Here is a 21,234-nt window from a genome sequence, read left to right as displayed (position 1 = left end):
TCTAGCCAGACCTTATACCTACACCTGCATTTCTCCAGCTACAAATAACAATGAAAGTGATTTTATCTAATCTTCCACCACCTGGTTTGTTCTTGTCCTCACTCTTAGGCATGAGGGTATTGAAAATGCTTTTGGCAGGAGGAGCTTTAAGCAGTGTAACCACCAGCATTAACGCAACCGCCCGGGCTGTGTGTAAAGAACCAGGTATGGATAGCAGTGACCTCATGCAGGGAGGGAAACCTGGACAGCCAGAGCTCGTGGGTTGTGCGGTGTCTTCTCCGAAAGCCTGGAAGGCAGCACAGCAAAGCCATGGCTGATGTCCTGCGGGGAAGAGCCCACCCGTGTGCGCCCTGGGCACGAGGGGCTTCAGGGAGCCCTCGGGCGTTCCTGTGTCTCTACGTGACTTGGCACCCAGATCCCAGGACACCTCTCCAGAGCAGATCTGTGACTTTCTAGCTTGGGTTTCACCACGGAGCGCCCAAGGCCCCTCCTCTACGCCGGCATTTCGGCGCTGTGCTTTGGAAGGACTCCAGGCCAGCAGTGAAGGGCTCTTTGATAATATCTGACGGGCGGGTAAGAATTTTGGGCAGCAGCCAAGGTACACATTGCCTGTAATCGTTAACTCGGTCTGTAAACAGTTCAAACGGCACTGAAGAGGCCGTCAGTTATTACATTAGCAAGAAGCCTTTCATGTGCCCGCGCAGGAGCCGGAGCCGCGCAGCGCCGGCCCCGCGGAGCAGCTCTGGCTGCGGGGCTGCAGGCACGGCCTGGCCGTGCAGCGAGAGCTGTGCCGAGCGCCTGACCTTCAAACCCTCGGCGCTGCAGCAAGAACTAAATCATTACTTTCCTTTTGTTCTGCACCTGGCTCGGCGGTTCAGCCCAGGGAGATGGAGGGGGAAGGGATCAGGCAGCGCTCCCTCCGGCGCCAGCCGGGAAGGTTCAGCAGGGCTGGCTCCTCCACCCCAAACCCATCTCCTGCCGGCAGCGTTTCCCTGGGGTGATTCCTCCACCCCAAACCCATCTCCTGCCGGCAGCGTTTCCCTGGGGTGATTCCTCCACCCCGAACCCATCTCCTGCCGGCAGCGTTTCCCTGGGGTGATTCCTCCACCCCAAACCCATCTCCTGCCGGCAGCGTTTCCCTGGGGTGATTCCTCCACCCCAAACCCATCTCCTGCCGGCAGCATTTCCCTGGGGTGATTCCTCCACCCCAAACCCATCTCCTGCCGGCAGCGTTTCCCTGGGGTGAGTCCTCCACCCCAAACCCATCTCCTGCCGGTAGCGTTTCCCTGGGGTGATTCCTCCATTCCAAGCCCATCTCCTGCCTACAGCTGTTCCCTGGTGAGAACAGCTCCATGTGCAATCCTAACAAACGTTCCACTCGTGAACAGGTAAAGCTTCCCTGGACCGTTACTGGTTTCTCCAGAAGTGGCCACAGTGGTGGTTCAGGGCCATGCCAGGGTCTTGACATCTCCAGGCAACAATGCCACTGAGCTTCATCTTCAGGAGAATTTTAGAGAATTCCCCAGTCCATATCAGCCTCTGGAGAGCCCTTTGGTCTCTTTCCAGGAGCAGTTCAGCCCTCCTAGAGATGTGTGATGTTCAGAAGAAGTTGTTGCTTAATTTGACCCGAAAGCAATTTCCTTGTCAGTGTTTGCTGTTCTAGATCTGCTTTCTCTTTTCTAGGGGATCGAGAATGCCCTCTCTGGCATCAGTTGTCAAGGTTTTAACTTTGAAACCCATTGTAAAAAGCTAATGGTTGAGAAAAAGTACCCAGTGCCTGCAGTAAAGTGGTCTGGGCTCGGGTGAGTCTCGGTATGTGGCCCACCAGTGCAGAGCTGCTTTCAGGGTCAGAGCTGCCTCAGGTGTTTCATGGACCAGTTGTTGGAGTCCTCATGTGTCTGTACCACCCTTGAGCTGGTCCCAAGGGACCTTTGTGCTTGGAGAGGTGAGAGAGCTGCCAGCACAGCTTGGGCTTTGCCAGTGCTTCGAGGGCTGCAGAGGGACAAGACTTGTGTGAGTTCTGTGTGACAGCTTTAACCTCCCAGCCACTGCCAGCACCATACAGAGGGTTGGGTGAGAGAGGGTCTTCAAGTATGGAGATGGCTCCGGGCTGGGGACAGGCCGGGCCCTCCGAGGTGTGCAAGGTGAGCAGGTCAGCGTGGGTTGGATGCTCTCCATGGGATTTAGGATCCAGACTGCCTGCAGAGTGCTTGGAGGCAGAGGAGCATGAGCTGTCCTCCCGTGACTTGGGCCAGCTTGCCTTTACTTTCATTTAGTGCTGTGAGTCAGGACTGACCAGAGAACCTCCCTTTGCCTTTGATACTCCAACATGGATGTGTGGACCAGACAGAAACAGTTTACCCAGACATTGTTATGGAGCTTTGCCAGAGATTTCCTTGCTGGTCCATGCAATCCTCAGTCAGTGAGGGGTGTTTGAGAGTTTTCTCCAACCCCACAGAAATCATTTAGGTTGGAAAAGTCCTCCCAGACCATCGAGTCCACCCTGTGCCTGATCCCCACCTTGTCCCCAGCCCAGAGCTCTGAGTGCCACCTCCAGGCCTTCCTTGGGCACCTCCAGGGATGGGCACTCCAAACCTCGCTGGGCAGCCCCTGCCAAGGCCTGAGCACCCTTTATATGAGGAAATTCCTGCTGATGCCCACCCTGAGCCTCCCCTGGCCCAGCCTGAGGCCATTCCCTCTCCTCCTGTCCCTGTTCCCTGGCAGCAGAGCCCAACCCCCACCTGGCTCTGAAGTCCTTTCAGGGAGTTGCAGAGAGCGACAGAAGAGATCCAGACTTCACCTAAACCACCTAATCCTGCATGTGTGATAATCAAATAAACATCCCTCTTGGGTTCAGCACTGCTCTTTGTTGCTCACCAGCTTGGTAATGAAAAGGAGAGGGAAACACAGTCATTTCTTGATAGGGACTGATTTGTTCTATCAAACCCGCACGCCCTGCTGACCCTTGACTCAGGCCAAAGGTAGTGAAGCTCGTGAGCACAAATAAGGGCACAAGCACGGGAGCATTGCACTGGCACCTTGTAGGTCCCTTGTCTCCTCTCCCACCTCTGGCCACTCCTTCAGTGGACTCGGATGGTTGTCTGAGCTGTTTGCACGTTGAGGTAGGACCTGAGTCTCTCTAAGAATAATGCATTTGTTATCAGTGAATGTGTTCCTCTGTGACTCACATGTGGTAAGGTGTGTTTGCTGTTATAACAGCTCTTGAAACTTTATGCAGGTAAATTAAAGAAGCCCCATATCCTGATGGCTGAGCTTCATGCCCAGGAGTCATGGAAGTGACAATTTCTCCTTGGGCCTCTTGAAACACTTTGTTGTTCTTTTCCTTTTCCAACCAGCCATTTCCGTCTTCTTCATGGCTAAAATTCACTTAATCTCCCTGCCCAATCCCTTCTCATCCTTCCGTGTCCTTCTAGCAGTGTCCCGCAGCACTTTGCAGCTCTGCTGTCGCTGTGTTTCAGCCTCCTGGCAGCATCTCCTGTGCCTGTGGTAGTGTCCTGTCATTTCTGCTGCTGTCTTTCTTAGAGTGGAATGGTCTTGGGGTAAGAGAGGCTTCTGTTCAGCTGGTAGAGCTGGAGAGTTCAGGTAAACTGGGAGGAGCCTTTCTTACAGGAATAAAGACGTTCACACAGCACTGATCACAGAATCACTGAGGCTGGAAAAGACCTCAAAGACCATCAAGTCCAACCTGTGACCAATCCCCACCTTGTCACCCAGATGAGAGCACTGAGTGCCATTCCTTGGGCATTCCAGGGATGGGGACTCCACCACTTCCCTGGGCAGCCCCTTCTAATACCTGACATGAAGAAATTCTTACTGATGTCCAACCTGACCGTTCTTTGGCACAACCTGGAACTGTTTCCTCTTGTCCTGTCACTTGTCTGGGAGAAGAATCCGATCCCCACCTGGCTCCAACCTCCTGTCAGACTGAGTTTTGGGGAGGCTGGGAGAGGAGGATCTGGTGGCTGGGGTGTCCCAACAGGGCCGTGTTGCTGTCAGGAGCATTCCTCAGTGACTGAGGAGTACACATGGCCTGTTCCATCCCAGCCATGCAAAATCTTTGGAGGTTTCCCTGGTGCCAGCAGCTGGGACAGTGCCCATGCTCTGGCACTTCTGGGAGATGCACTGTGCAGGTGCACATCTGGCTTTTAGAGCTGGGACATCTGCCCTGCTCCTTCCCACAGGAATCCTGTCTCGGGTGCCCTGTTTCCATCTCCTCATAGACCCATCAGAGGATCTTTCCCAGTAATTCTTGCAGCCAGGTTAGTGTTGGCAGCGAAGATGGAGAGGGTGGTAGGAGACCACTTTCACTTGCCTTTTGAAGCCTACAAAGGAAAATAAACCTTACTTAGTTCAGAGGCTCACTGATGGAATTCCTGCAGGGAAGAGGTGTCTTGAGCCAGACATATCCACAAGTACAGGAATATCCATGTCCTGCCTCAGGAGCTCGTGCTGGGTGACAGTGACATGACACAGCTGGGTGAAGCCAGCAGGGCAGTGGGCAGTGGGTGCCTCCCATGGACACACGGATGTGGCACGACAGTGTCCAACATGCTCTGTGTCCCCAGAGGTGCCAATGTGGTGCTGTGGGCCCCTGGCTCATCCCCTCACTGCTGCTTCGCCTGTAGCTCGTCTTTGAAGGAGCTTTTCCACAAGGCATTTCATCCACTCAAAGCTGTGGCACCAGTGGCACGTGGAGAGTGGTCCTGGCATGAGATGGAGAATGGTCCTGGCATGAGCTGTGGCAGGGGAGGCCTTGGTGTCCTGGACAAAACCCTTGTACCCTTCCGGCACTGCATGGCATTCTCTCAAAGTCTTGCATGGGATTCCACCTGCTGGAATACTGGTGAGAGGAGGGGAAGGAGGCTGGTGCTGGGACACAGCCAGAAGTCACAGCACTGTCCCACAGATAAGGCAACAGCTGGCTCTGCTGATGTTCTGGGGGCAGATGCTCTCCCGGCTCTCTGGCACTGACCACGAATCCCAGCTTTTTTTCTGGATTTTGGTTCCTAGATGAAATATTCCTGGCAAAAGTCTAGTGGAAGGTGAGTGTGCAGCCCGTGGTGCTGCCTGGGGAGTGCAGAACCCTGTGTGTGCTGTTCCCCTGCAGCCCCAAAATGTGTTGAGAAAAGTCAAATCCCAATGGATGCTCCTCTGCAGCCCCCTGAGCACATGCCCACAGCCAGGCTGGTGTCCCCACCTTTGCATTGAACAGCTCTTCCTGGTGTTTTGATCCATGCATTCTCCATATTTTTAATGAGTTTCTGTATCTTTGACATATCCCACCTGTACTAAGCTGAAGAATTCTTGTTCACTTAATCACTCGTACAGAAATCTCAGTTTAAGATGGAGTGAGAAGGACTCCTTGTAATAGCCAAGATGTTGACACACTGCAGCTTTATCTAGTAGATTTTAATTTTTCATTTGTTTTTTACAGTAATGCCTGTTTGCTTTTTGACTGCTTTGGGTGATTCAACAACAGTTTCCATAAAACTCCCCACAGTGACTCCAAGCTCTTTCCTCTTCATTAACAGCTCACCTAGAGCTCATCCTTGTGTAAAATACCTGGATATATTTTTTCATTTTTTAACGTCTTGTATCACTCCATCACTCAGTATCATGAGATCCTTTGCTAGACAGTTTTAATATTTACCGACTTGGATTTTTATGTGTTATTGAAGAACTCGCTCATTTCACCATCCCTCATTTTCCATGTGGTTTGTGAATATTTGGACAACAGTTTGCCTTGGGACTGTCCTGGTGAGTTCACTGTAAAGGCTGCCCTGCTTTTTTCTCATTTTAGTTCTGAAGATCGTAGAACCATTGAATGGTTTGGATTGGAAATTACCCTAAAGCCCATCCAGTGCCACCCCTGCCATGGGCGGGGACACCTCCCACTGTCCCAGGCTGCTCCAAGCCCCAATGTCCAGCCTGGCCTTGGGCACTGCCAGGGATGCAGGGGCAGCCCCAGCTGCTTTCGGCACCCTGTGCCAGGGCCTGCCCACCCTCCCAGGGAACAATTCCTTCCCAATATCCCATCCAGCCCTGCCCTTGGGCACTGGGAAGCCATTCCCCCTTGTCCTGTTGCTCCAGGCCTTGTCCAAAGTCCCTCTCCCTGGGCAGTACTGCACAATATTCCATCGTCTTCCGTAGCCTTGACCTTACAGGAGAACAGGAGAGGAGCCACCAGAGTCTGGCACTCATGGAACTGCCTTCAGTCCCACACTCACTGACTGCTTTGAGGAACCCTGTGGCTCTGTGAGCTATCCCTTTCCTTTTCCAAAACTCTGTTAGTTCTTCCCTTCTCTTCATTAGCCTGTTTGGCTTAGCCTGACTTTTCTTTTTGGCAGGGAAGTCAGGGTTATCAATCTGTCGTTCCCTGCATCACTCTCAACTTCTTCAAATGCTTTTTGGTATTTGCTGTCTGCAGTTTTTCTGGGATTGTGGTCAGTGTAGTGAAGAGTTTAGTCCAGGATTTTTCTCAAGCCCTTTGGTGAACACTCTCCTGTCCTGTTCTCTTCCTGTATTTCCCGTGCCAGTCTTATGGGTTGGTTATAACATTTCTCCTGCCACTTCAGATCAGATCAAATTTTGATTCATCCCCCATGAAGAAAGTGTGGGAAGTGCTTACAGAGAAAACCAAGGACTTCCTCTGAGTCCTTTTTCAGCCCTTGTCCCTCAGGACTCCTTGGTGAACAGAAAGGGGAACAGAAATGTTTAAAGGATCCTTGGGGAGAAAAAAAAGAGCACAAATAATCTCTTTTCCATGGACATGGTTGATTCAGTGAGAATTAATAGGCTCAGGCTGGAACAAAAGCAACTCCAGTGAGGCACTGGAATACACTCCTGGTGTGGAGAAGGGAGCCCTGGAGTGGGTGAGGAGTCCCCCTTTTTGGAGGTCTTGAAAACAGGTTGAGCAAGTGTCTCTGAGGAATGTTTTAGGTCTGGCTGATCCTGTCTTCAGGCAGCAAAGTGGGCTAGATGACCTCTCAGGGTCACCTTTTTTCCCCTCTTGTTTTATACATGAAGCTCCCAAGTGGGAATTGGGTACCTCTCCAGGCCTGATTCCCCAGGACCTTTCCCTGTGTTTCTGCTGGTCAGTGCAGCCTGTGAGTGATGCTGGGAGGGACAGGTTGGTGTGAAGGTAGTGGGTCCAGTGGGAATAAAATGGGAAAGATGGCAAGCAGGAGTTAAAAAAGTGAAATTCAGTATTGTAGGAGTGGCACTGTGGACAGAAAAGGTAACAAATAAAGAGAATCCATAGGGTAAGGAAACAGGAAACCAAAAAGGTGGTAGCAAGAAGATAGGGATGAGGAGGAGCTCTGCGTCCTCTTTGAAGGTGTGGTGGACAGGAGGGATGTGGTGACAGAGACAGATGGAGTGACAAAGCCAGGGCTCACAAGTTGACAGTGTCTTACCAGGGCCAGGGTGTGGACAGAGCTGCAGAGCTGAATCACTCAAGAGTGGGTCCAAACCCTGCCAGCTGATCCCAGCCCACCACTGGGATCCCAGGAGCACAGGGATCATCCTGGGAGAAGGATCTGGCAGAGCAGCAGTGTGACTTCCACCAGGGAACCCCAGCTGGAATGGCACTGGGGGTCCAGCATAACAACCACGGAGGTCCCTCTGCTGACTGGGAGCCCCTGGGAGTGGGGAGTGGTGGGATTTAGGCAGCACGTATGAAACCTCTCTGGTTTTGGATGTGAACACACCCCCTCTCTCCAGCAATGGGATTTTGTTGTCTCCTGGATCAGATAAGGGTCTGTAAGGAGCCGTGGCCCCGGGGCTGCGGGTGCTGCAGAGGTGCTCAGCCCAGCAGAGAGGGGGGATGATACTTGTTTTTCTGCATCGTCCTTACATTATTTTTTGAGTCTGCTCTTGTCCTGTGAACACAGTGTGCAGCCGGGATCCCTCACAGGGGCAGGGCAGTGGAAATGCCAAGAAATGCTGTTGTAGGATGTAGAAAATAAGAGCCACATCTTGCTGCTGTGCTGCTGCTGGAGGAGTTAGTTGCCTGTATAGCAACAAACAGGAGAAGGAGCTGGGAGGAGCAGAGGGAAGAGGTCTCTGGAGCAGAGACAAGTGGAGTGTGTGGCCATGGCGGATGGTGCCTGTGTCCCTGCCCCAGGAATCCCCCCGAGCTGCCCCTGGGCATTGCAGGGTGTTGAGAAAGCTCCCGGGCTCAGCCTCCGGCCTGATCCGTGTCTGTGAGGGACCCAGCACAGAGCAACAAGGAGCCACTGCTCTGCCACAGCTCCATGGACAGCTGCCCACGTGGGAAGGGCCTCAGGTGCAGGGAGCAGCATTCCTCAGCAGGTCTTCTCCAGATTTATCAGCTGGGTCTTGCTCCAGAGCAGCTGCCAGTATTTTCCATATGCTCCCCATGCACATTTGGAGCTGCAGAAGCCCATTTGGTTCATTGCTCGTTTTCCCGGTGTTCATCATTAATCATGGAATGGTCTGGGTTGGAACGGACCTCAAAGCTCATCCTGTTCCAGCCCCCTGCCATGGGCAGGGAAACCTCCCGCTGTCCCAGGCTGCTCCAAGCCCCAATGTCCAGCCTGGCCTTGGGCACTGCCAGGGATCCAGGGGCAGCCACAGCTGCTCTGGGCACCCTGTGCCAGGGCCTGCCCACCCTAATGCTGGGATCAGGCTCAGCAATCCTGGTCACAGAGAGGCTGCTCTGAGCTCAGCACACGGGACTGTCACTGCCCCATGAGTGTCACAGCTAGGGTCGGACACAGCTCCAAGATGAGGTCCTTCCCAGCTCCCCCAGGCTCCAGGAGCAGCCCAGGGAGGGCTTGGGAGGGCTCCTCCTGAGCTGTTGGAGCTATCCTGAGACACACTCTTTGCATTTCCTGTGACAATCACATATTAACCCCAAGCCACGATCACATATTAACCACAGCTCCCAGCCAGGTGAGCAGAGCACAGAGTGATTCCATTCTGGGTGAATCCAGCAGGATCACGGGCACTTGGATACTGTGTTGGTAAAGGCAGCGCCCGTGAGTGCTCCAAGGGAGCAGGGGGTTAATTGGGAGCTTCCCTGACTGCTCCAAGCCATAACAGATGTGATTGCTTCCCTGAAAACCTGGATTTCGAGAGTTTGTGGTGCTTGGCTTGGTAGTGCTGCACTCTCTGGTGTCCTGAAGTCTGAAGTCTAAATTATAGCATCCCAGAATGGTTTGGGTCGGAAGGGACCTTAAAAATCATCCACTTCTCCCCACTGCTGTGGGCAGGGACACCTTCCACTAGACCAGTGTTTTGATAAAAGGATATGAACTTTTATTTAAAAATATTTCAAATTTCACTGAAATCCTTTGCTTTTACTTTTGTTTTAAGCAGTTCCAGACCTGATGAGGAGTTGGATACAAACTCACAGCCACAGACATTTGCATGAGACATGAGAACTAGTTGGTGTCCATGCTGTGATTTTAGGATTTGATGATTTTAGCTCACTTTCATGGCTTTGTTAGACCTGTTCTTGTTTTGATGCCCAAGACTTGGTGCTACCAAAAGCAGCTCTGTGGCTTTGTGGTGCCTCCTGACTGTGCAGTGCTGGGTGCTTGTGGATGTGGGATTGGTGCTGGGTTGTATCACTGCACAGGCAGCAAAAATCCCCCCTGTCACTTCCAGCAGCATTCCTGGCACTTTTCTAACAGGTATAACCCTGGGATTGAGGGGGAATGTCTGCCAGCCACCTTCCTGGGAAGCCCAGTGCCAGGGGCGTCAGTGGGGCGCAGCTGGAGGCCTTGGAACTGTGGTCTCCAGCTCCACGGAGTCCAGCCAGGCTCTGGGGGACTGTGGTGGTCCAAGTGGCTGGGGTGACACCCACCTTGGGCAGTGACTGTTTTGTTGTGGTGTTCAAAGCCCCACTGGCTCGGGCAGGGCCGTGGGATGTAGCAGTGTTGTGGTGATGCCCAGCCACAGGGGGTCCTGCACCTCTGGGCAGGTCCAGAGGGTTTGCAGGGTGGGCTTGAGCTCCCCTTCACAGTGCTGAGCCCCAGGATCTGAGTTGCCCTTGCTTTTGTCCTGCAGTCCCACCCACTATCCCTGTGCAACACCAGCGAGGATGAACACACAGAATCGGGATTCATCACCATCGTCAAGCTGGAACAGCCGGATCGGGATCCCAACCCCTGCCTGTCCCTGGCTAACAAGGTGAGTGCAAAAATGCCTGAAATGGCATCAGCCTGGGAAGTGAAACCTGTGGTGCAGAAAAGAAAAGGGCAGGAGAACGCAGCTAGGTAGGAAAGAGCTGTTGGGAAGTGGAGAAAAGGACAAGGACAGAGCAGGGTCCTTGGCAGAAACGGTCCTTTGGGAGAGATGCTGTGCCAGCCATCCCAAACACCCATCCCTCCACCTTTTGGACTGCCTGACTTTGTAAAAGGTGTGGAGTTCCCCCTAACCTGGCAGCTCTAGGATGCTCAGACCTTACCCCAGCATCCAACACTCTTTGCTGTGCAGCAGCCTCTTGCCCCTCCTGTTGTACAGCCTCACGTTGCTCCCTGGCCTGTGAGGGGATTTGTGTTTCTCTGTGTTCTCTGGCCTGTGGGAAAACATAGACACAGAAAACATCTTCTGTGGCTCTGTTTCCAAAAATAATGCTGTAATACTTCACTGGATGAGGCTCGAGAAGAGTCAGTGCTGAGCAATGAGATAAATGCAGACCAGCTGAACTTGTGGTGGGTCATGACTTGTTAACAGTTTGGGCCCTGGGAGATCTCAGAGGTCTTTGGATCAGGCACCTCAATGAAACAGCAGTTCCTGTGCCAAAAGCTGAGGTCACTGGTCCAATTCTCTGGTAATAAAGAAGTCAGGTAGGAACGAGGGCCATTTTAAGCCTTAAAATCTTTGTGACTCTGATTAAGTTCTGTGGATAAGGACAACATTGGCTTTTTCTCTTGATTGTCTCCATACCAAATGTTGGGCTAGTTTTCACAAGTGTTTACAAGGGTGAAAACCCCCTTGTTCAGCGCTTCCTGGCTTTACCTAGATTGCCTTCAGGTGATTCCACCCTGTTGCCTTCTTCTTGCTGATGGTAATGTGGTAGGGATGGGGATAGGGCCCTTTTCCATGTTCCCTGCAGCTCAGCTGAAGAGGGCAGGCAAAACTTGGACCGAGCACTTGCTCCTTCTCCGCAGGGTTTTTTCACAGAGGCTGTGGCATCAAAAGCAAGGAAAGGGTTGTGATGCCATGATGGATTTCCCATCCCAGGGCTGGTTCCCCCTGGCTGCATGGGCAGCCAGGCAGCAGTACCTATCCCTTCCTGGGTTGCCCAGCCCAAATTCAGGTTGCTGCTGCTCTGGAGCTGGTGCCAGCTGTTGGCACGAGCCAGTGTGATGGAGCTGTCAACCTGCTGTCAGTTCCCCCACACCTGGAAAATGGCCTGGGCCCACCTGGGCAGCTTGTGACAGACACGAGGAAAAGGGCTGGGCAGGTGCCCCCAGCTGTCCCATGTCCATCCAGATGTGACCAGCACATGACAGTGGTGCCAGGATGCCCCGGGATGTTGGGGCAGGGCAGCAGTGGCTGTTTGGTTAGTGCAGCTACTGTGGAGGATCATGAACAGGAGGATGCAGCAGCTGCACGGGCCCATCTTCCATCTCAGAACCTTAAAAGGTTTCAAAACTTAGGCCGTGTTGGATAGCAACCTGGTCTAGTGGAAGGTGTCCCTGCCCATGGCAGGGGGTGGAATGAGATGAGCTTTAAGGTCCCTTCCAGCCCAAACCATTCTGGGATTCAGGGTATCTGATAGTTTTGTCCTTCATCTCTGAGACTCTGATCACAGCACTGGAAGTACCAGTGTGTTACCGAGTCCAAGGAGCAGCTGAGGAAGGTTGGCACAGGGAGACAAGACACAGTGCATTGCTGCACTCTGCTCATCCACTTGATCCCTTCTCCAGGACCCCTGAACCCCCCAAAGCAAACAAACCCCTCGGTTCACCTGGTAGCCTGACAGTTCACTGGCCATCAGTCATCACTACTCTGTTACCAGAGCCAAATCCAGCACTGGATTTTGACATCCAGCTGCACGTGACACCAGTTGCCACCCTGCAGGTGTTACTGCTCTAAAATGTCACCAAGGGATCTCCCACAAATAGGAGTAGTTTAGCCATGAAATCCAGCAGATGCTCCTTAAGCTGGCCACATCCCTGGGCCCGTCCTTGTATCATGGATCCCCCACCCCCTGGAATTCCTGCCTGTCTGCTTCTCCATCCTCCTGAAGCTTCTGTCAAGCTCCTTCCCTCCAACATCATACAGATCAGAGAATCACAGAATGGTTGAGACTGGAAGGGACTTCAAAGATCATCTCATTCTAAGCCCCTGTCATGGGCAGGGATGCCAGGGTCTCCCCCTCAAAATCCCAGGACCACACTCCTCCTCTGGAGCAGGGGTGTAGCTGTGGGATGTGGCTCGTACTGGCTGGAGCAGGAGCCTTGTTTTCCTGCCAAGTGCTTCTTGGGGCAGAGCTTTGCATGTGGAATTGCAGGGCTGTTTCAATGGTGATAAAAATAGCCATGTGCAGAGTGTTATCAAAACCTCTGCTTCAGCTGTCACCCAGCCAAGCCCTGAACATGGACAGCCCTGGCCAGCCCCACACAAAGAGAACTCCACTAGACATCTGAGGCATTTCCCTGCTTCTTAAATTCTATCACTGCTTCAGCATCCAAAGCTAAAATCATCAGGGAAGGCGTTGGAGGAGAGGAAGGCTTGGGAAGGGCCTCTGGAATCAATTCAAAGTGATTTACTTTTCTTTCTGATCATCATTTGTAAATTTTTGGGGGTGGCTTTTTTTTATTTCTGAGAGAACCAGTGATTGCAGGTCTGGTTGACAGACTGCTGAGATCTCCAAAATCATCCTGTAAATACATATTTGCACCAGAAGTGTTTCAGTCCTCAAAGAGGAAGCTCGGCTGTGCCATGTGGCTGGAGAGATACAGCACAAAGACAGCAAGCACTGAGAAAAGTATTGTAGCAAGCAGGTTGTGAAAGGCTTGAACAAAATGATGGAATATCCTGAGCTGGAAGGGACCCCCAGGGATCACCCAGCCCTGCCCTGGCCCTGCACAGACACCCCAACAACCCCACCCTGGGCATCCCTGGCAGCGCTGTCCCAACGCTCCTGGAGCTCTGGCAGCCTCGGGGCCGTGCCCATTCCCTGGGGAGCCTGGGCAGTGCCCAGCACCCTCTGGGGGAAGAGCCTTTCCCTGATATCCAACCTAACCCTCCCTGACATAGCTCCAGCCGTTCCCTGGGCCCTGTCCCTGGTCACCAGAAGTTGTGTCCTTTGCAACAGGAGACAGAAAGATGTTGGGGAAAGTCACTTCTGCAGTCTCAGCAGTTCATTGCCTCATAGTCAGTGTCTTTAGCAGGATAAAATCTTTGCAGAGCTGTTTGTTGTTCATCAAAGCCTGACTGACAGGTGGAATTCACTCCCTGAAAGTCCTCTTCAGTGCTAGCAAACACTGAAGTTCCTTCGATCCCAGGCAGGACCCTCTCTGATCCCTGTCCTGAGCCTTGATCCCACTCTTCCAGGTTTCCAATGAGTGTCAAATCCTATCAGCAACTCAGACCCTCCACATCTACCTGTTCCCAACCATCTGCACCTCCATTCCCATTGCTGTCCCTGGCCCCCACCGGCCCTCGCCGAGGTGGCCTGGGAGCGAGGGATGGAGCTGATCCCGCTCTGCCGTGCCGAGAATGCCCCATCCCTGGGCTCGGCTGGCTCCCTGTGTTTGATAGCGCACCTGGGAAGGGTGGCAGTGCCCTGTGGCCCCCGAGCCGGGTTTGGCAGTGCAGCTCTGTTTGCTCGGGACGTGCGGATCAAAGGGCTCCGCCTGAGCAACCACGGCCCAGCCCAGCGTTCTGCTCACGTTCCATCTGCCCGAGGGCTCCAGGGGCTGCCTGGGAGGAGGTGGGTGACCCCGAGGTCCTGGCTGCCTTACCTCACCAGGGTGGCATGTGTGCTCGGCTGGGTGGGTCTCTGAGCTGTCCCTCCCCACTGGGAGAGCCATCGAACTGCTGATCCTAGAGCAGCCCTGCAGCTCTGGCTGCACCTGAGCTTCTCCCCGATGAGCAGGGGCAACCAGGGAGAGCTGTGGGTGGGAGTCAGGCCCTGTGACAGCCCTGCTGCTGCCAGGTGACAGGCAACGACCTGTGGACATCTCTGCTTTCTGTGGAGGTCAGCAGGGCTAACGGGGCTGCACGTCCCTCCCCAGAAAATCCAGCTCTGAAGCACAGGAGCACCTGGCCCACAGACAGCTGGGGAATGGTTAAGTTTGTGTGTTGCTGTGATTGCAAGGCCACCAACTAGTTCACCTCCACAGCTTTTGGCAGACACCATCCGTGAGCTGCAGGGCTCTGGCAAGAGCAGGCACTGCAGCCCAACACAAGCTCAGGAGCCAAGGTGGGAGCAGTTTCCTCAGTCCAAGCAGGTGCTTCTTTCTCCTGGGAAGAGCCCAGGAGGCAGACACAGACCCAATGGCAGGTGTGGACACAGGTTACAGTACAAAATGTCCACCGAAGCTTCTGTTGTTTTGGACAGGCGAAGCTGGCGGGGGAGCGTGGAGCCCGTGCGATCCTTTTCGATATCACCGATGATGAAAGTGCTGCTGATCAGGTACAGACCCCAGGGATACCCTCAGTTAAAACACAGTGCTCCTGTCCCATCCCAAAATGTGCTCAGGCCAGGACCCCCAGCCACCAGTGGGAGGTCCCGGGAGGATGCTGCTAATGTTGGCTGTTGGCTCTTACCCCACACACAGACACTCTGTGTGGCACATCTATGCTCTTGGAAGACATTGTCTGGTCAATCAAGCTTTTCTGCCAGGAGCTGGATGCTTCCTCTTGGGAAGTTACAGATTTCCCCATCTCATCTAGTCCAGACAGCCCAGTGTACCTCGGGAAGGGTGATTTCTCAAGTTTTCAAGCCAAAGTCACAGCACCCTGTTTTGCTGTTGGTGCAGGTTTAACCTTGGTTTAGACACCTCCTAAGGTCCCTTTCCCCAGCACTGCTGTCATCTCTGAATTCCCCATCCAGATAATCCAGGAATATGAAAAACATCCAGCTTTAGGTAGAGAACAGACAGGGGAGCTGGTGCCTGAGCTTATACAAACTCTGGGCTGACTCCTTGCTGGATCCATCCCCTGTGGCTCTTTCATGCACTTACAACTTAATTTCTGGCGCCAGAGAAACACAGCAGCAAATGCAGATCCATGAGGTGATGCTGAGGTTGCTCAGATCCCAGTCTCTGATCCCTACTCTGAGCCTCAGCTCCCACTTTTCCAGCTTTCCCATTTGGTACACCAAAGCCAAGAGTGTCAAATCCTGTCAACAACTCGGAGCCTTTGGCCTCGCCTCCATGGTCTTCCTGACCATCTGCACCTCCATTCACATCTCCCTCCCTGTCCACCGACCTTTGGATTCCCCCAGGTATCCCCCCAGGGTATAGGAAGGTCTGATGGCCACCCTGATCCAGGTCAGTGTGGAGGAGAGCAGGATCAGACACTTGCTGAGCCAGCCCGTGCCAGGCTGCCTGGACCACAGTGGAAAACTGCCAGCATGACCAGGAACGAGCAGAACATCCTTAGGGAGGAGGGGAACTGGATGGGTCCAGAGCAGAGGAAGCATTTCTGTGGTGAAGGCAGCACTCAGCAGTGCTGTCAGCACTTCCACAGGGAAGAGGAGGGACCAAGAGCTTTTGCACAGGGGCTTGAAAAGAGCTCACGAGACACCAAGCAATGTCCAGTTTTGCACGAGGAGTCATCAGCGGGGAAAATGAAGAAATCCATGCTGGAAAATTGGTAAAAGAGAAGCTTCCATCTGATTCATCATAGAGGGATAGCATAAATTTGGGGGAGCAGTCAGTCTCTGAAGTGTTGCAAGAAGCATCATGAGGAACAGATGTGCCTGGGGGGCCAGGATCATCCTTGTTTCAGGCTGTTCTGGATCAGCTCTTACTGTGTTTGTTTCTTTGCAGCTGAGGAAGCCCAGAGGCCTGAGCCAGCCTGTGGTCCTGATCAGGGGCCATGATGCTGAGCTCCTCATGGGCGTCGTGAACAAGAACAGAGAGGCCCACGTGAAGATAGAGGTCAAGGAGCCACCAGCTTGGGTGAGAGACACATGATTCTCACTGCCTCCTGTACCTTCCCTCCAACCTGCTGGGCTTTCCCAGGGAGGCCGAGCTTTCCTCCTCAGGATGGAGATCACGGCCTGTTGCAGGAGTTGTCTGTAGCATTCAGACCTGCTGCAAGTAAAGGCTCAAGAGCACTTTCAGCTTATTTAGTTTCTTTTGCTCAATGTCATGAGTGAGGTGAGGGGATTTTCTGTCTCTTCAAGTAAGACAAGATTTTCTCATCTTGTGCTACCTTAGACCATGGTCTCAAGGGAGCTGAGATATTGCAAGACAGAGATATTCCATTCTTGGAGGGATGTGCAGAAAAGACTGAACCCTTTTTTCTTTTACGTGTAAAGAGCAAAAGAGGAAGAGCTTGGCCAAGGATGGTATTTTTCCAAGGCTGATGGTCCAGAAGAGATTGAGATTCCCCTAGCCTCTAACTCCCACCAAGAGAATTTCCACAGAAGAGTAATTTCTGTCCTGTTTTATCCAACAGCCAGACTACGATGTGTGGATTCTTCTCACGGTGGTCAGCACTGTGGTCGTCATCATTTTGATTTTTGTTGTCCGCACAAAGTGCCAGCTGAACAGGACTCAGGTAGGGATCTCATGGAGCAGATGTGTCTGAGCAAACAGGAGTACAGGAAAAGCAGGAACAGATACTGGGAGAGGAAATGGGCAGATAGTGATAGGACAGGGAGAACAGTTTTAAACTAAGAGGAGAGATTTAGATTAGATGTGGGAAGCAGTTCTTCCCTGTGACAGTGGGGAGGCCCTGGCACAGGATACCCAGAGCAGCTGTGGCTGCCCCATCCCTGAAAGTGTCCAAGGCCAGGTTGGACAGGGCTTGGAGCAACCTGGGATGGTGGAAGGTGTCCCTGCCCATGGCAGGGGAATGGAATAAGATGAGCTTTGAGGTCCCTTCTAGTCCAAACCATTCCAAGATTTGATGATTGTATGATTTAGTATTCTTAATAGAAATTAACAAATCAAATAATCATCTTCCCAGAGTCAGATGTATTTCCATATTTGAGAATATCTAATTTGTCCTATAGAGAGACAATCCTTTGGGGATCAAAAATTCAACACTGCTGAGTGATTTTGAATGTCTAGGGGCAGATGTCTCCTGCTGGTGACAAAGCCTACTCTGGCTGAGTCAGCTTAGACAGAAAGTCACCTCTGCAGATGAGTATTGTCCCCAAATTTCTGATAATCCCATTTTGAAGACGGGAGGGCAGAGTAAGGCTGAATGTCTCCTCAAGCCCCATCTGTCTCCGCAGGACTCGGTGCAGCAGCAGACCCTGCAGGCCATCGGGCAATTGGCCACGCGCCGCTACCAGCCCCGGGCCCGGCCGGCCCCGCGCTGGGACTCGGCCAGCAGCTGCAGCTCTGCCCCGGTCTGTGCCATCTGCCTCGAGGAGTTCAGTGAGGGGCAGGTGGGTTTGGGCAGGGTTGCTGGGTGCCCACGGCTCTGCCTTCCCAGGTGGGGGGTTCAGCAGTGGGATCTGAGCATGACAGGAGCCAGAGGCCTGTGAGATGCTTCCTTCTGAGCTCCTAAGTGCTGGAAAGGGACTGCAGCCATGGAGGTGTGACTGCCTGCCCCTAGGCTGGAAAGCCTCTGCTGAAGTCATGTCTCCAGGCAGGTCTCCAGCTGTGGCTGTGGGGTAAAATGCCCATAAAATGCCTGTGTTGAAATAGAGTAAAATTGGGCTTGCTCCCCCAGAGCACCCAGCCTGAAATCTGCCTATTCCCGAGGGCCTGCACCTCTCTGGATGTTCACAGAACAGAACCGGAGGTGCTCCACAGCCCAGCTGGGCTGCAGATCCCTCACTGTTAGACATCTGTCCACCCTTCAAGGCTCACTTCCATCAAGAGGGACCCATCCAGGTCTTGGAACATGGTTCTCCTTGCTCATCCTCCTCCTCTCCACTTCTTTCTAGGAACTGCGGATCATCTCATGCTCCCACGAGTTCCATCGGGAGTGTGTTGACCCTTGGCTGCAGCAACACCACACATGTCCACTTTGCATGTTCAATATTCTTGGTAGGGCTCAGACACGGCATTTCCTGGCTGGGGACAGGGTTGGGTGCAGGATTGTGCCCAGGAGCTCCAGGTGCTCTTGGGAGATGGATCAGCAGGTCCTCGTGTCCCTGTGTATGGAGTGGACAGGGCAGTCAGTGTGTGCATGGAAAGGAGTCCATTGCCTGTGAGCCCCCCAGGGTACAGCAGGTGCTGGGCTTGGGCTGGGACCTGCACCAAGAGGAGGGATTCCAGTCCTGGGGCCTGTGGGGAAGGAAGGTGGGATGTGGGGGCCGTGGCAGCAGGGAGAGTGCTGAGTGTGCAGGACCATCAGGGTGGTTTGGTGGTGGCAGCAAGGAGTTGCAGAGCAGGGGTAGGACGTGGGGCCATGGTGGGAGGGCAGCGGAGCATCAGTGCCGGGGCTGCTGCCGTGGGGCTGTGGCACGTGTGCTGGATACTCCCTTCTCTCTCCACAGCCAGAGACTCAGGGGAGCAGGCCGCGGCTGCCAGCTCCAGGCTGGTCCCTCAGGACATGGAGCCTGGACGGCGACTCCACCTTTTCCGCCAGCATCCAGGACATGCCCTTTACCACCTCCCACACGCATATCCTCAGAGGAACCTCAGGAGCTTTCTCCCAGAGCCAGCCCCCGGCAACCCCTTCTTCCACTCTCCAGAGCTCTCCCAGCTGGATTTTGGCACCATCCACTACATGCCCTACAGACCAACCACCTCCCTGCTGGCCTGCGGCCACGTGGCCCCGCTGGCCCCGGGCTTGCTGGGGCAGCAGCACCCCAACCCCTCTGCATGCGGGCAGGCGCTGGCACCCCACAGGATGTGTCCCCTTCAGCCCCAGCCCCCCTGCCTGGCGCCCAAGGCAGCCCTAGCACAGAAGCAGCACCGTGCATCCGCCCTGCGCCGTGGGCTTGGCCACGGGCACCAGCACAACAGCAGCGGCTCCGGGGAGAGCTATCTCACGGAGCACAGCGGGTACCTGGCTGACGGGCCGGGCAGCGACTCCAGCTCGGGGCCCTGCCACGGCTCCTCCAGTGACTCCATGTTGAACTGCACAGACGTCAGCCTGCAGGGCATCCACGGCAGCTGCTCCACCTTCCGCAGCTCCCTCAGCAGCGACTATGATCCCTTCGTGTACTGCAGCTCCGAGGGCCCTGCCACGGACCATGGCCAGGAGCAGCTGCGGCCGCCCAGGGAGAGGCGGCCCCGCTCCTTGGACCTGATGGTGCCCGGGGGCGCCGCTCCGGCCAAGCCCCAGGTGCTCAGCCATGTCCACTACCACCACCACCAGCACCACCACTACAGACGGGACTCAGAGTGTCCCCCTGGCCGGGCTGGGCAGGGGCCGGGGCCACGCAAATCCCGGTACTCTGGGGCCAAGGTTGCCTTCCACAGTGCTCGGACACAAAAGAGGACTGAGAAAAGCCATCACTCTCAGCAGCCTCTGGAAAGCAGTGCCGTGCTGCAGGAGGCAGCTCCAGCAGGACAGCCAGCCTGTCCCCAGGAAGGCCGGAAGCCCCCTCACTCCCCCTCCACTTCTCCAAGCAGGTTGGACTTCAGTGTAGATGCCAACAGACAATCGGGAGCAGCTGGCACACCCCCTGTCCCACTGCCCCCCAGACACAGCTTACAGAGCAGGCATCACCGAAGGAAAAGAAAGTGTCCCCTGGAGCCCGACCCCGCTCTCCTGCCCAAGGACTCAGCCGAGCCCAGAGCCTGCGACACTCACCTTCCTCCCGGCCATCCTGCTGGCTACCGCTGCTCTCCTGAAGCCCAGCCCCTGATCCCAAGCGCTCCCCTGCCCAGCGGCTCCCGGCCGCTCTGGAAGTGTTTAGTGCCACAGTCCAGCTCCGAGCCGAGGAAGCAGGAGGAGGGGTTGTCAGGACGGGAGGGAAACCGCTCAGTTCCTGCAGATTTCTCAGGGACGGGCACCCCCAGACACAGTCTGAGTGTCCGCCTTCACTGCCCATCTCAGCAGGATGGTCCAGGTAAGTCTGGCCTTCACCTCTCCTGGCAGTGAGCAGGTGAATGAGGGGGGTTTGGTGAAGGAACTCTGGCTGCCAGGACACCTGGTACCTTCCTGATGGGCTTTCCTACAGGAGCACTGACTGCAGGAGCATTCCAGAGCTCACCTGTGAGGGTGATGGCCTGAATGATGAGCAAGTGTGTTAAAGAGTGCACCAAACCCTGAAATACTGCAACTGAGAAATAAGGTGGCTAATTTTAAACATCTCTAGCAGCTGGAATATCTCCCAAAGGAAGGGGTGGGACCACGTTTTTCAGTGTCCTTGCACCAGTCTGGGTGTCTTACTGGCAGAGTCATTATCATTAAGGCTTTTTGGGCTCCAGTTGTTTTAGCTAAGCCCAGTTAACTGGAATCAGTGAGAAAGGAAGTGTGTGTGGCCCGGGGTAGTAGAACAGACTAAATTGAGTTGCTGGATTTGCACATCCCTCATTTCTCACCTGCCTCTGTTGCGTGGGAGTTACTTTTTAGTGTCTTTTGGAAATCAGATGTAATTAAAGTTTGGCCCTTTGCCTAACTGCTGCATGTCTCTCACAAAGAGAGGGAGAATGCCTTTGAGATGAAGCTCTTTGAAAGAACCTGAGTTTAGCTCCCAGGTCTTGCTCTCTCCGGTCCTCTCAAGGCAGCAACCTGCAAGTCAGCAGGGGCAGGTGCTGGCTGGGAGCAGAGCCTGGCTCCCTTCCTTGCCCTGCCACTGACTCATTGCAGGTCCTCGGGCAAATCCTTTTGATTTAGGTACCAAACACAGATCTGGCTGTCTAATTTCTGTTAAAACACTGGCCTTAAACTCGTGACTCACTGTGCCCATTGTGCCGCAGAGATAATAACTTCCTCCCGGTGCTTGTCTATCCAGCCCCACCCCACGCCCAGGCTCCCGGTGCCACGGAGGCAGCAGGGCAGGGGAGGCTGGATGGGCACGGTCCTGGCTCCCTGCAGCCCTCCGGCCTCCCAGACTCCCAGGAACAGATATTTTTCCCAGGTGCAGAAGTGCCTGCCTGACACTGCAGATAGGTGATAGGGAGGTTCTTCCAAGGCCTGGAG

At 54.1% G+C, this 21,234-nt stretch overlaps 1 protein-coding gene across 3 annotated transcripts in view; it reads left to right on the top strand.

Annotated features, from left to right (window-relative positions):
- Positions 1-21,234, top strand: part of RNF43 (ring finger protein 43) — a 60,814-nt gene that overhangs the window by 31,486 nt on the left and 8,094 nt on the right. For all 3 annotated transcript variants that reach the window (XM_069033270.1, XM_069033269.1, XM_069033271.1), the window contains exons 4-10: positions 10,057-10,179; positions 14,567-14,641; positions 16,002-16,133; positions 16,636-16,737; positions 17,420-17,575; positions 18,080-18,182; positions 18,635-20,158. In XM_069033270.1, the coding sequence (XP_068889371.1) occupies positions 10,057-10,179; positions 14,567-14,641; positions 16,002-16,133; positions 16,636-16,737; positions 17,420-17,575; positions 18,080-18,182; positions 18,635-20,158 (2,215 nt within the window). The remainder of the gene's footprint in view (positions 1-10,056; positions 10,180-14,566; positions 14,642-16,001; positions 16,134-16,635; positions 16,738-17,419; positions 17,576-18,079; positions 18,183-18,634; positions 20,159-21,234) is intronic.

This window comes from Aphelocoma coerulescens, chromosome 19, assembly GCF_041296385.1.
Source record: "Aphelocoma coerulescens isolate FSJ_1873_10779 chromosome 19, UR_Acoe_1.0, whole genome shotgun sequence".
In the NCBI taxonomy this organism is placed as follows: Eukaryota; Metazoa; Chordata; class Aves; order Passeriformes; family Corvidae; genus Aphelocoma; species Aphelocoma coerulescens.
Note: the sequence above shows the minus strand (reverse complement) of the source record. Positions and strands in the feature narration are given on the sequence as shown.